This window comes from Callospermophilus lateralis, chromosome 3 (genome assembly GCF_048772815.1).
Source record: "Callospermophilus lateralis isolate mCalLat2 chromosome 3, mCalLat2.hap1, whole genome shotgun sequence".
Taxonomy (NCBI): domain Eukaryota; kingdom Metazoa; phylum Chordata; class Mammalia; order Rodentia; family Sciuridae; genus Callospermophilus; species Callospermophilus lateralis.
The window spans coordinates 7572832-7586078 of record NC_135307.1 but is presented as its reverse complement, the minus strand read 5'-3'; the positions used below and the strand labels follow the sequence as shown (position 1 = coordinate 7586078).

Sequence of the window (13247 nt, the reverse complement as noted above, 5' to 3'; positions counted from 1 at the left end):
TTACCGTGACCCCACCCTGCGATCCAGGCCTTGAGGAGAGGCCAGAGGGTGGGAGGCCACTCACGGCATCTGCAGTGTCCTCCCTGCAGAGAGGGGCGCAGGGCAGTTCCTGGGTGGGGCTGGTGGCCGTTGATTCTAACGTGTTTCCCCAGCTCCTTGGTCAGCTTGATGGAGACATTCAACGAGAAGGCCGAGCAGCTGGTGGAGATTCTAGAAGCCAAGGCAGATGGACAGACCCCAGTGTCCATGCAGGACATGCTGACCTATGCTACCATGGACATCTTAGCCAAGGTAACGAGTGATGCCAGACCAGGGGGCTGGGGGGGACATGGGTGAGGTCTCTTTCTCTCCCTCTTCCTGCTGCTGCCCGCCCCCAAGTGTGGGTCTCCCCTTCTCATGGAGTTTCATATTTGTGACTCCTTGGATGTCCAGAGCAGCCTACTGTGAGGCTGGGACTGCTCTCGCGATCTCCAGACGGGACCCAAGAGGTGTGGGGCCTCCCGGCTGAACTGGGCTGGTTGGTGGCAGAGGCTGCCTGCCTCCTGACCCACCTCTCTGCACCCCCAGGGCCTGTGGCCGGCTGATGGCCACACAGACTCAGCAGTGACCCAGCCCGGCCCTTTGACAGGCGACTGGTCATGCGAGGCAGCAAGTGGAATCAACACCAATATTAGTTCCAGCAATTCACTGAGGCTGGGCAGGACACCCAGGGAAGGCCTCACCCGGGGCCAAAACGTCCCATCAAGGAGGGAGCCAAGTCTATCAAGTAGTTACCCTGTGCTCTCAACCCCACAACTGCCCATGGAATTGTCACTTGTCACCATGAGGAGTGGATGACCTGGTACCCAGAACCCCTCAGCCCAGGGCCGACCCTCCAGCTCAATGGTGCCAGTTCTGCCTGAATCTGCTGTCTTCCTGCTCCCCAGGCATGACCTTGCCCTTCTCTCTCCCAGGCAGCTTTTGGGATGGAAACCAGCATGCTGTTAGGTGCCCAGAAGCCCCTGTCCCAGGCCGTGAAGGTGATGTTGGAGGGCATCAGCGCGTCCCGCAACACTCTGGCCAAGGTAATGTCTGGGCCCCCGTTCCCTGGTGACCAGCTGCCGCCGTAGCTGTGCTGTTTGCCTCTGCTGAAGCACCTCCTCCAGTACTTTTTTTTTTTTTTTTTTTTAAAGAGAGAGAGAGAATTTTAATATTTATTTTTTAGCTTTCGGCAGACACAATATCTTTGTTTGTATGTGGTGCTGAGTATCGAACCTGGTCGCACGCATGCCAAGGCAAGCGCACTACCGCTTGAGCCACATCCCCAGTCCTCCTCCAGTACTTTTTCCAGAATGGGTTTTGAGTTCTAGTGTGGCTGAAGTGACTTCTGAAGCAGGATTTACATGCAAAACCTCAAGTGGGAGCACAAGGCTTAATTACATTAATGTAATCAGGAGTAATCAGGAGTGATCCTGCAGCAGACTTTCTAGGTGGTTATGATGGCTCCGCTATGTCCCATGTTCCTGGACCTTCCCACTCTATGTTCTACTGTCCTCTGCACATCACCTTACTGTTATAAGATGACTGCAGAAGCTCCAGTCATCCCTTCCTTATTCCAGATATGAAGAAGGAAGAAATGGGAGAGGTGTTCCTGAGGTTATCTCCAGGTTCCTCTTCTGTTCCCTGGGACTTCAGTCTCTGAGTTTGCAGTCCTCATGCCACCCCATCTTTACAGCCATCGATTCTATTCCTTTGTGATGCAGTCTGTACTGGCTCCATTCTTCAGGGGTCCCTTCTCTTTAATTTTTAATTTAATTTAGTGGCGCTGGGGATCAGCCCCGGGGCCTCATGCAGGCAAAACAAGTGCTCTACCACTGAGTTATGCTCCCAGACCCTTTTAAATTTTCATTTTGAGACAGGGTCCCACTAAATTACCCAGGCTGGCCTCACATTTTCCATCCTTCTGCCTCAACCTCCAGAGCAGCTGGGATTACGGGTGAGCACCACTGTACCTGGTCAGGGGTCCCTTCCTCCCAGTGCTATGCAGATGTTCAAAGCCTCTTCCCATCATTTCTAAGGGCTTGGTGCAGGCGGGGGACTGCCGCTTGGGTTTCACCTGCATCTTGCTCTGGTTCCTGGCGTGGTGGCCTTGTGCTGCAGAGGAACCAGATGGTGGTACAGCTGCACACTCTTTATTCTTTTTTTTTTTTTTGTGTGTGTGTGTATGTGTGAGAGAGAGAGACATCCCCAGCCCCACACTCTTTATTCTTATGCACAAGGCAGGAGCCAGGAGGGCACAGAGATCCCAGAGGTGAACAAAGGACAAAGGCCCAGCTTCATGGCATCTTCGGCAGCCAGGGCTCGCCTGGAGGCCATGGCAGGTGGGGGTAGAGGTCCATCGCGCCTGCTGGGCTCCTGCTCTTGATGCCCCTTCCTGCGCCCCAGGTCTCAGGGCCGTCTGACACGTCCGCTGAGGGTGCCCGCTGTGCTGTGCCAAGGAGGCACAGGCTCTGGGCCACCACAGTGACTACTCTGCAGCTCGCCCGCCCCTCGGCCCCTGGAACTGGCTCGTTATCGCCTGGGAAAGTTCCTAACGGGGCTTCAGAGCAGGCAGCTCACCGCTGGCCTCAGTGGGCTGGATTTTGATGCCATCTGCCTTGGCCTTGGCTTTTTGGTCTCTTCACTAGCCTTGTGGTCTTGAAGGCTGAGCTGACCTCGCAACCTCCAGACTCGGGGTGCGTTACCTTCATTTATGGCCCCGAGAGCTGGTCCACTTTTTAACTCCTGACTTTCAGACATGGCTGTTAACCCCATAAGACTGGGCGCTGCTTACCTTCTCACCTGGCCCCCTGGACAGGTGGGACTCCCCCTCTGAAGGGTCCTGTTTCTGTTGCCACCTCCCTGACTGACCTTCCTTTCTCCCAGCTTGCCAGTGCTGCTGTGGGCTCCCGAAGTCCTCTCAGGGTGCAGGGCGGGGAAGGGAAGCATTGTTGGGGACGTCCTGAGTGGGGCTCTCGTTCAGTTCATGCCAGGGAGGAGGAAGAAGCTCCAGGAGATCCGGCAGAGCGTCCGCCTGCTCCGCCAGGTTGGCAAGGACTGGGTTCAGCGCCGCAGGGAGGCCCTGACGCGGGGGGAGAAGGTCCCCGCAGACATCCTCACCCAGCTCCTCAAAGGTGCGAGGCTCCTGGGGAGAGCCGGCGGGCGGGTGGGCGCTGGCTCCTCACCCTCCCATCACCCTTGACCCTTCTTCCCCAGCGGCTTCAAAGGAGACAGGCAGCCCGGGTGACCCGGGACTGACAGGTTTCCTTGTCCTGCAGCTGAAGAGGGAGCCCAGGACGATGAGGTTCTGCTGGACAACTTTGTCACCTTCTTCATTGCTGGTTTGTACCTCCCGGGTGGCCCAGGCTCAGAGTTCTGCAGGAATGGTGGGCACTGCTGGTCACTTAACCCTGGCCTGAGAGATTTCGCAGGATCTCCGAGCACAGTCCCGCCGCGGGTCTGGGGGCGCTGTCTTGGTGACCTCGATTCTGACTTGCTCATGGAGCTGGCAGCTGTGGGCGGGCTTGGTGTGAGGGTTCAGGGTTTCCCCTTCTTCAGAATTGGTGGGGCGTCCTTCATGTAGATGGCACAAACGGACATGCTGACGACTTTGTTTATTTGCTCATCAAATGTACCTTGAGTGTCACTGCCCACTGGAGAAGTCCTCCTCCCTCCAGGAGCCCTCAGCTGCCTCTTCCTCAGGGAAGCCCTCAGTGATTGCCCAGGCTGCACCTGCCCCCGGAGCTGCCCATGACGCCCAGAGCCTCTCTCTGCCTGTCCCAGTGTTAAGCTGCATTTTTACCTGCAGTAATTCAACAAGGTCTGTCTCCCCAGGGGGCAGCACATTCCTCTGCGTCCCCAGGTCCAGGGTAGTGGTGCCCACACAGCCTGGATGAAATGAATGATCAAGTGAATGAACGCTGGGCACTGGGGACCAGCCGAGGCCAGCTGGCAGTCCAGTGCAGAGACGGGCCGAGGCCTCCTGTTAGATGAGGAGCTGTGCCGCAGGGACAGGGTGGAGAGGCTCCTGGGGGTGGAGGGAGCACCCCAGAGGCTGCAGGGAGGGAAGCACCTGCTGAGTGAGTGGCTTCTGTCTTTCTTTCTTTCTTTTCTTTCTTTTTTTTTTTTTTTTTTTGGTACTGGGGATTGAACTCAGGGGCACTCGACCACTGAGCCTCATCCCAGCCCTGTTATGTATTTATTTAGAGACAGGGTCTCACTGAGTTGCTTAGCACCTTGCCTTTGCTCAGGCTGGCTTTGAACTCGTGATCTTCCTGCCTCAGCCTCCCGAGCCTCTGGGATTACAGACGTGCACCACCACGTCTGGCACGAATGGCTTCATTTTTTCGCACCAGGAACCCAGGCCCTGATGGAGCTTCTGGAGTGGCCTGGGCCTCAGTCTCCACGTCTGTAGATGGGGGCTGGAGGTGCTCTCCAAGCTTGGGCACAGCCTTCCAGTGAGGCCCGGATAACTCCCTCCTGTCCTCAGCCCACTCTGAGCTCTGCGTCTGCTCCAGGGCACTGAGAGAGGGCAGGCAGGTGTATTTCTCCTTCCATGTGCCTGAGAGGAAACAGGCCCAAGAGGGAAGCACCCCTGGAGGGACAGTGGTCAGTGCAGAGGCAGGCCCAGGGCAAGACCTGGCTGTGGGGCTGGCCCCCTTCCTACCCAGGACCCGCAGCCCCACTTCCCAGGGCTTGCTTGCTGTGTTGTGGCTGGGCTGGATGGTAGTGGCCCCCTGGGAAGCCCCCCACCTCTAAGCATCTGCAACTCCCACGTTCCTTCCAGTGGCAGCTGGGAGGGTCCAGACCCCCTCAATTGCGCCAGGGCTGCTAGAGCTCAAAATCCGCCCCCAGGAAGCCTACCCTCTGGCTGGGGTTGTCCCTGTCACTCCTGGCGACTAGAGGCTCCTCCCTTGGTGGACCTCAGGGGCACATTCCTCTCAGCTCCAGCTTGCCTTTCTGCAATATGGGGGTGAGCACCCTCCACCCCTCCAGGCCCTGAAGCTCCAAGATGGCTGGAGGGAGGAGCTTTTCGAACCCATCGCTGGACTCTGGTACTTGCCGATGCTGACTGGCACAGGAATGGCTCCAGCATATTTTATCCCTGGGGAACAGATGGGCTTCTAGGAGCCTGGGGTCTTGGAAGCCAGGTGGCCAGCAACCCCACTGTCCCATGTGGCACAGCTGCCCTTCTTCCTTCCTGCAGGTCACGAGACTTCTGCCAACCACTTGGCCTTCACGGTGATGGAGCTGTCTCGCCAGCCTGAGATCGTGGCAAGGTAGGAGAGCTGCACTTGGGGCTGGAAAAGGTTTTTTTCCTGATGTCTTGGTTCTGAAGGCCACTTGTCCCCAATTCCAGTGGCAGAAACCCTCCAGTGTACCCTTCTTCTCTCTGCCCCAGAGCCTTTGCACTTGCAGTTTCCTCTTCTGGAAGGTCTGTTTCTGCTTTTCTACCAGAAACCACCCCCACCTCCCTCCAGCAAACCCTTCTCAGATCCCAAAGCAGCCCTGTGCTCCCCTCCTGGCCTCCCCCCAGCAGCTCACAAATATGCTTCCTCCTGGGACTATTGGCTTCAGGTCTGTTTCCACCAGGAGACCAGAAGCTGCAAGAACTGTGGTTCTATCGGTCCCTACGCGTACCAGGCTCCACTGGCACTGAGGACACGGCAGCATTCTATCTGAAGTGCTTCAGTTGGCAAGGACAGGAGGGTGTCCCTGGGGAGAGGGGACTGGAGCTGGGTCAAATTTCCCTTGGTTTCCTTGCCATCAGGTGGACAGACAGGTGCATGAAAGCATCTGATTGTACCTGGCTGGGGGCTGGCAGAGCCCCAGTGACAAGTGTGGCCCCTCACTAGCGTGACAGGTAGGAAGAAACCGAGACTATGACAGAGGCTATGTGGCTTTAAAATGTATAATAGTAATGAGAACTTCACAGGACAAGTTCAGGGCGTGGGCTGTGGCTCAGTGGCGGAGCCCTTGCCGGCCACTCGCAGGCCCTGGGTCTGATCCCAGCACTGAAGAAACCACGGAAAAGACATCAAAGTTAAAATAATAATGGTGGTAAGGCGCCGGGGTGTCCCCTCCGAGGCAGTTCCCGCGGTGGCTGGGTTCCCTTCTGCACCTCCCACTCCGCACGCAAAGCTCCATGCCCTCCCTGGGTCCCGGGGCCTGGCTGCTGTCCACCCTCGCTGGGTCCTGGGGCCTGGCTGCTGTCCGCCCTCGCTCAGCCCTGGGGCCTGGCTGCTGCCTGCAGGGTCTTGCCATCTTACGGGCACGTTATGGAGCAGAGTTCACTTGTGATGTTGGTCCATCTCCAGGACCTTGCACCTTCCCAACCTGAAACTGTCCCCTTGAGCAGCACCCTCAGAACCTCCACAGCCTCCGCCACCCTCATTCTTCCCTGGGCCTGATGCAGCCCTCTGGGGGCTGCCGCCGCCTTGGTCTGTCTGTGGCCGGCTTCTCAGCAGTGGCCTCCTCCGCGCAGCTGCAGGGCCATTTCCTTCCCTTGGAAGTGAACCACGGGCCTAGATGGACGCCGGCCTCTCCTTCATCTGTCCCGTGCTTCCATCTTAGGTTCACCGCAAATTAATGCCAGGTCCTCATAGTCCAGGGGCTCGGTGGCCTCTGTAGTTGCTGCCTTGGGACGCACCCCGGAGCACCATCGCCTGGTTACATGGCGACTCCATTTGTAACCTTTTGAGGCCTGGCCGTGCTGCCTTCCCTGGCAGTCACCCCGTTGTCTGTCCCCACCCACAGTGCACAACGCTCCATGTCTCTCGGCCTCAGGAACAGGAACCTCGCAGGCAGCCGTCCCAGTGCCAGGCTGGAGCCCAGGGCCTTGGGCTTACTGGGCAGGGGCTCCCACCTCAGCGCCCCATGTTACCCCAACCACACGCACCCAGACTTGCCCGCAGGCCCTCGCACCACTGTGTTGGCCGCCATCACCAGGCCCTGCTGGACACGCCATGCACGGCCCGTGTGGGGTGCGACCTGGGGCTGACTCTAGCACGGGCGTTGGTGTCTAGGCCCCTGGGACGCAGCTCCCAGTGCTCGATGGCGGCTGGCCATGGGCACTGTGGGCAGGGAGTCTCTCTGGGGACAAACTTGCCTCTTTCTTACCTACAGGCTGCAGGCTGAGGTGGACGAGGTGGTCGGTTCCAAGAGGCACCTGGACTATGAGGACCTGGGGAGACTGCAGTACCTGTCTCAGGTGTGGGGTGTGCCAAAGAAGCTTTTGGGCAAATGTGGGCTATTTGTTGAGTCAGGCTGCCGCCTCCGGGGACCCTTTAGTACAGTAGTTCCCAAACCTGGCTGCCCCTGAGAACCCTCTAGGAGATTTCATGCCTCTCTCGGGCCTCAGCTGCCCCCACACTAATGACAGCAGAGGGGAGGGGCTCCCAGGCAGTCCCACCATGCAGCTCAGGCTGGACACTGGCCCTTGGTGGGGGGCGCCATTTCTCCACGCCTGGGCCCATAAGCCTGGGCTTCCCTTCTGGAGCCAGGCTCAGCAGATTCCAGGCCACTCCGATGGGCACCCCAGGAGGCCCAGCCAGGCCTGCTGGCTGCACAGCAGCCTCAGGCCCTGGTTCTCGGCAGGCAGGAGCCCTGGCTTCTGGTCCCGGCTCTGCCGCTGTGGCCTTGCACAACTCCCTTCTCTGGGCCTCCGTGTCTCATCAGTCACATGAGGAGCTGGTTGACTGTGAGGCTAGTGTCCTGGGCTCCGGGACTCAGGGCTGGGCTGTGGGTGCACTTTAGCCCCGTGGGCAGGACTGAGTTGGAGGCAGGGCTTGTGCTGCATGTTCCCTGGGACTTTCTGACCTCTCTGTTGGTGTGTCCTGTGCTTCTGAAGGTCCTCAAGGAGTCACTGAGGCTGTACCCACCAGCGTGGGGCACCTTTCGCTTGCTGGAGGAGGAGACCTTGATTGATGGGGTCAGAGTCCCTGGCAACACTCCACTCTTGGTGCGTAGGGACTCTGGGGGGGCTGGCCTGCTGGCTCCTGCGGTGGCCAGTTTGGAGCTCTGTACTGCAGCAGGGACATCCATGGGCCCAAATCATCCTTGCACTGGCTCTCCTGGCTGCCCTAGCTTTTTCCTTTGAGTCTCATTGTGATCCTGTGAGGTCTTTTTCACACAGTCCAGTTTAAAATCATGGTGGATAATTCCGGAAGGGAGGTCCTACAGCTGAAGACACTGAGGTTCAGAGAGATTAGGTCACTTTCCTGGGGTCACTCAGCTGGTGGACAGGAGATGTGAGATGTGCCTGGATTCCCATCTGACCCAAACTTGCCTTAGTCCCCTCCCCCTGTTTCATAAGCCCTCTCCCGCCAGTCAGCGTCTGCCTGCCACCCTCTGTGTGCTCCTGGGATGTGCCAGGATGTTTCTCTGTGTGTCTGTCCTTGGTGTAGCCATTCAGGCATCCGTTTATGTAAGGACCTTCCTAATCCAGTCCCACCACCCATCTGTGTGTGAACCATTCTCTGCACCCCAGGAATGGTCACTTGTCCTGAGTTTTGTGTTTGCCATACCGTGTGTGTATGTGCATGTGTCCCCACGTGGTGGCGTGTTGGAGGACAGCTGAGCTCGGTGTGGGCTTCTCCCTGAGCCTGTGGATCGTCCACTTCTGTTGCTGTGTGAGGTCTGCTGAATGCACAGGCCACCCTGCTCCTCAGTACTGGGCCAGGGGTGCCGGAGGGGCTTCCTGGGGTCACTCAGCTGGTCACTACCTTGAACACCACGTGGTTGTGTTTCTGTCTCCCATGTCCCTCAGCACGTGGAAACGTGTTCTGGGCTATGTCCAGGAGAGGCAGGGGCATGGGACACGTGAGAGTTCAGCAGAACAGGTGACCTAAAGTGCTTGCCCGCCTGGTCCTGCTGACCAGGATGTGCCTAGGACACAGCTTGTCCTCCCTCAGCCTCCCCGGCACTTACATGGTGTCCTATGTTTTATTTTTTGCAATCAAATAAGCATAAAAGTATTTCCCAGTGGTCTTGATTTGCACTTCCCTGTTTCCTGGAACGTCCCTACACTGCTTTGACTCTTCTGTGAGATGCTGACTCGGTTTCCCCTTTTGGGTTGGTTGACTTTAAGAAAGCCCATAGTCATCTGTTGTCTGTTACATGCATGGCAATTGTCACCCCCCAGGCTCGCGGTTTGTCTTCACAAATGTGTTTTTGATGATCTGAAGTTCTTAGATTTTCAGTGGTTCGTTTTTTCTCTTTGTGCTGTTGAAGGAAAGCTTCCCTATCCTGGCTTCCAAAGGCTGCTCCCTTCCTCCTGTTCACTTCACTATTCTTCATGTTTATTTTGAGGGTTAAGCTCTTGGCCGTGTGGAGTGCTTGTGTGTGTGGCTGTGAGGTAGGGATCTGCACTCTGTGTCGCGGCTGCCATGGTGAGGTGGACAGGGGGCCACTGAGTCCACAGAGCGAGCGGCCTCACAGCAGGCTACTCCCTCGCAGTCCTGAAGGCTGAAGCCCAACATCAGGTGTGCGCAGGGCGGCTTCTCCCAAGGCCTGCCCCGTGGCTCATTGACGTCGTCTCCTGGCTGTCCTCACATGGTCCTCCCTCTGTGTGTCTGTGTCCTGGTCTCCTTTTCTCGTTAGAACACCAGTTGCATTGGACGAGGCCTACCCTAATTCCCTAGGTTTAGCTTAATGACCTTTTTAAAGCTCCTTCTCCAAATACAGTCACATTCTGAAGTTGGGACTTCAGCCTGTGGATTTGGAGGGGGCACAATTCACCCATAATAAGACCCATTTTTGTTTGTGTAGAGGATGATGCGCTCTGGTCCCCTGGGCTGCCCAGCCTCCTCTAGTGTATGTCAAAGCCTCGTTCCCCATTCTTCATTCTGCTTGGCTGGTCATTTCTTCCATGCCTCTGGACCAAACCACTCCAGCTGAGGGCCTTCTCAATAGCTGGCCCGTCCCTCAGGCAGAGCACGCCTGCAGCTGCTGCTCCCCCTGGCAGCCCAAGGCCCGTGAGCTTGCACAGGCAGACCCAGCTCCCACTGAGCACCTGGCTCCCTGGCCATCTCCGTCACCTCGGCCTGGTCCATCCTTGCAGGTTGGGGACAGTGGTGCCTGCATCCCAGGCAATTGAGAAGATCCAGTAGGATAAGGTACATCCCAGGTGGGGCACAAACCCCTGGAGTGGGGGTGCCCTTGACCCCAGCCCCAACTCCCCAAAGCTGCCCCCACTTTCTGGAGTTCAGCACCAGCCTCCCTCCATCGCACAGCCCTCGGCTCTTGGCACAGAGAAGCAGGGGTGGGCCAGCTTACGGAGACACTGACAAGGGGGAGAGAGGCAGAGGCCAGTTCCCGAGGCCCAAATTTTGGGAGCACGTTGCTTTTCCAGGGCCAGAGGCACTGCCCCAAAAGGCCAAGGCACAGGGGAAGCGTCAGCATCAGCTCCCAGCAGGAGATGTCACCAGTGCAGGTTCAAGGCTGGAGGTGGCTGCAGCCCCCGCCCCACCCTAGAGGGGAAGCAAGAAAGAACCCGAGGAGCGGCAGCTCCCAGGAGCCAGAGGGACAGCCTCGCAGGCCGGACTGCGAATCTCAGGGGCTGTTTATTTTCTGGGAGACTCCAGAGAGGCATTGAGCCGCTCTCTGAGCCTCAGTTTCCTCATCAGGAAAACGGGGTACCTGCAGCTCCCACGGGGCTGCACCTGGTCCAGCTGGCAGTACAGACTGTCCCCCTTCTTCCCCTCAGAGGCTCTCTGGGGTCCCGTGGAACCCCATTCCTGCCTAATGGGTGGGGAGGGAGGTGCTGCTCTTCCCACAGTCACCCCGTGGGCGCTGCGGTGGGGGAGGGTGCGAGCCGTGAAGCAGACCAGCTCCTCTCCGGCAGTTCAGCACCTACGTCATGGGGCGGATGGACACCTACTTTGAGGATCCACTGACTTTCAACCCCGATCGCTTCAGCCCTGGAGCCCCCAAGTAAGTCCCCCATCCAGTGCCCTGAGTGGGAGAGGGGCCGTCACAGCAGCCTCTGGTCCGGGCCATGAGCCACCTGTACCCACAGAGCCCTCACGGCTCCCAAATCCCTGTGAGGCAGCAGGGAGGAAGTCACAGCTCAGAGAGCCCAGGCAGGCCCCGGGCGGAGCTGGTGCTTGGCCCCAGGCAGCCTGACTCTCACACCGCTCGGAACCAGCACCCTGGACTGGGATGCCACATGACCTGGCCAGCACCTCCCTTTCCCGCCTCACAGCTCCTCCCGGGAGGTGGGAGCCATGAGTTCTGGAGACAAGGGGACAGTGCATTGATGTGTCAGAGCAGCTGTGAAGAGCTGAGCTCCACGGACAGGCCCTGAGGTCAGACCCAGAACCAGAAGAATGACCTTGGGCCAGCTGCTCTGCCTCCCTGAGCCTCAGTTTCTCCCTGTATGAATCAGCACCATGGCACCCCCTTCTGGGAGGGTCAGGAGCGGGGCTGTGGGGAAAAGCAGGTCCAGAGTCCTGCAAGAGTCGCAGCTGAGGTCTTGTACCCCTGGCAACGGACAGCCACCACGGCTGTGCGCCCCGCCCACCGCAGGCCTCTCCTCCCTGCAGGCCGCGCTTCACCTACTTCCCCTTCTCTCTGGGCCACCGCTCCTGCATCGGGCAGCAGTTTGCTCAGGTAGGAGGGCAGGGCTGGGCTCCCGCCCAGCAGTGACTGCAGCTGGGCCTCTTCCACCCCTCTCTGGGCCCTGGAGGGCAAGAGGTTAGCTGGGGGCAGTCCCCCTGGCTGGCTACTGTCTGTCTCACTGTCTTTCCTCTTCCTCCCTCCCTCCCTCCCTCATTCCCTCGGCTTGGCTCTCCCTGTACCCACCCCCAACCCAGATGGAGGTCAAGGTGGTCATGGCCAAGCTGCTGCAGAGGCTCGAGTTCCGGCTGGTGCCCGGACAGCGCTTCGGGCTGCAGGAGCAGGCCACGCTCAAGCCACTGGACCCTGTGCTCTGCACACTTCGGCCTCGGGGCTGGCAGCCCTCACCCCCACCCCCGCCCTGCTGACGGGCCTCTGGGCAGGATGGGACTTCTCGGGCCAGGCCACTTGCCTCCTCTGCTGCCCACGGCCGCCCACCTGTGCCCCTGCCCTGTCCCCTGGCACCCTCCATGCTGGTTCCCAGGGGACCCTCTGCCATGCCTGCTTCTCACCCCTCACCCCACTGCTGTCCACAGCTCTTGGCCGGACTTGGGCCCTGCGTCCCCCCAGCTGCTGCCAGTGTTGCCCCTGCCTCCCAACCTCTGCACTGGCCACTCCCTCAGATGACACACCCTAACTCTTGCTCACTCCTTAAGATCCTCTTCAAGTGTCACCTACCCTGAGAAGCCCTCTCTGCCACCCCCGGCCGGGCCAGGGGCCCCTCTTCTGTGCTCCCTCAGTCACCTGTGCTACCTCTAACACCACACTGACCACACTGTATCGTGAGTGCCCGCTGATGTGACCCACTGCCCTGCCAGGCTTCGAGCGCCTGGGGGGCAGGTTCTGTTGTGCTTCACTCTGAGCTCCTGTGGCCATCCAGGGCCTGCACAGAGTCGATGCCAATAAACATGTGTTGACTGCATGAATGAGCTGCCCCCTCGGCCAGGGACCCGCCTCAGTGGGCTCACCTGCATGAGGGGGGATGTTGCGCTGCTCTCGCTCAGGACTGGCACCGTTCTGGAAGCTGCTGGACAGATGCCCCTAGAGAAGCCCGCCCAGGTGACCCAAGGGCCCTGCGTTAGTGGAAGCCAGTTCACTGCGTTGTGTAGAAGACCGAGGCCCGGTTGCTGCGTGAGGTTGGGATCACAGGCTTGAGAACTGGATTCAAAGGGATCAGGGCCAGGCCTTTCTGGAAGGGTCTTGGTGAAGCCGGACAAATATACCTGTGTGCACCTGAGGGCACTGCTGCGTCTGCTGGCCTGGCCGGGGGAGGTGACTGCAGCAGCCCCAGGTTGGGGGACTGTTACCTCCAGGGTGTCGGGGTGGAAGAAGCCATCCCTTCCTCCCCAGCCTAGGGTGGCCAAGGGGCAGTAAATCCTGGGCAGGACATGTCCTCTGGGTCTGTCCAGGGAAAAGGACCTGCCCCAAGTTCCTCCTTCAGCTTTTGGAGCTTATCTATGAACAAAGACAAAAAACTCCCTTAGCCCCTGCCTGGTGTGTGTCCCCAGGAAGGCCCTTCTGCGCCCCAGGGCAGGCATGGGCTGGTGCCATGCTGTCTCCTTTGGTCCTTGTCAGTCTTGAATGACAGCTCTGAGGGATCTTCCCACTGAGCA

At 58.8% G+C, this 13247-nt stretch overlaps 1 protein-coding gene across 3 annotated transcripts in view; it reads left to right on the top strand.

Moving 5' to 3' along the window:
- The window catches only part of Cyp46a1 (cytochrome P450 family 46 subfamily A member 1), a 39114-nt gene extending 26105 nt beyond the window's left edge, over positions 1–13009 (top strand). The window contains exons 6-15 of one of the 3 annotated variants that reach the window (XM_077109115.1): positions 153–291; positions 954–1064; positions 3002–3152; positions 3297–3359; positions 5225–5297; positions 7144–7228; positions 7868–7978; positions 10862–10950; positions 11562–11628; positions 11832–13009. In XM_077109115.1, the coding sequence (XP_076965230.1) occupies positions 153–291; positions 954–1064; positions 3002–3152; positions 3297–3359; positions 5225–5297; positions 7144–7228; positions 7868–7978; positions 10862–10950; positions 11562–11628; positions 11832–12002 (1060 nt within the window). In that variant the 3' untranslated portion in view covers positions 12003–13009. Of the gene's footprint in view, positions 1–152; positions 292–953; positions 1065–3001; positions 3153–3296; positions 3360–5224; positions 5298–7143; positions 7229–7867; positions 7979–10078; positions 10134–10861; positions 10951–11561; positions 11629–11831 lie in introns of those variants that run through there. The other 2 variants (XM_077109116.1, XM_077109117.1) reach the window with 2 other exon arrangements.
- The last annotated feature ends 238 nt before the right edge of the window (positions 13010–13247 follow it).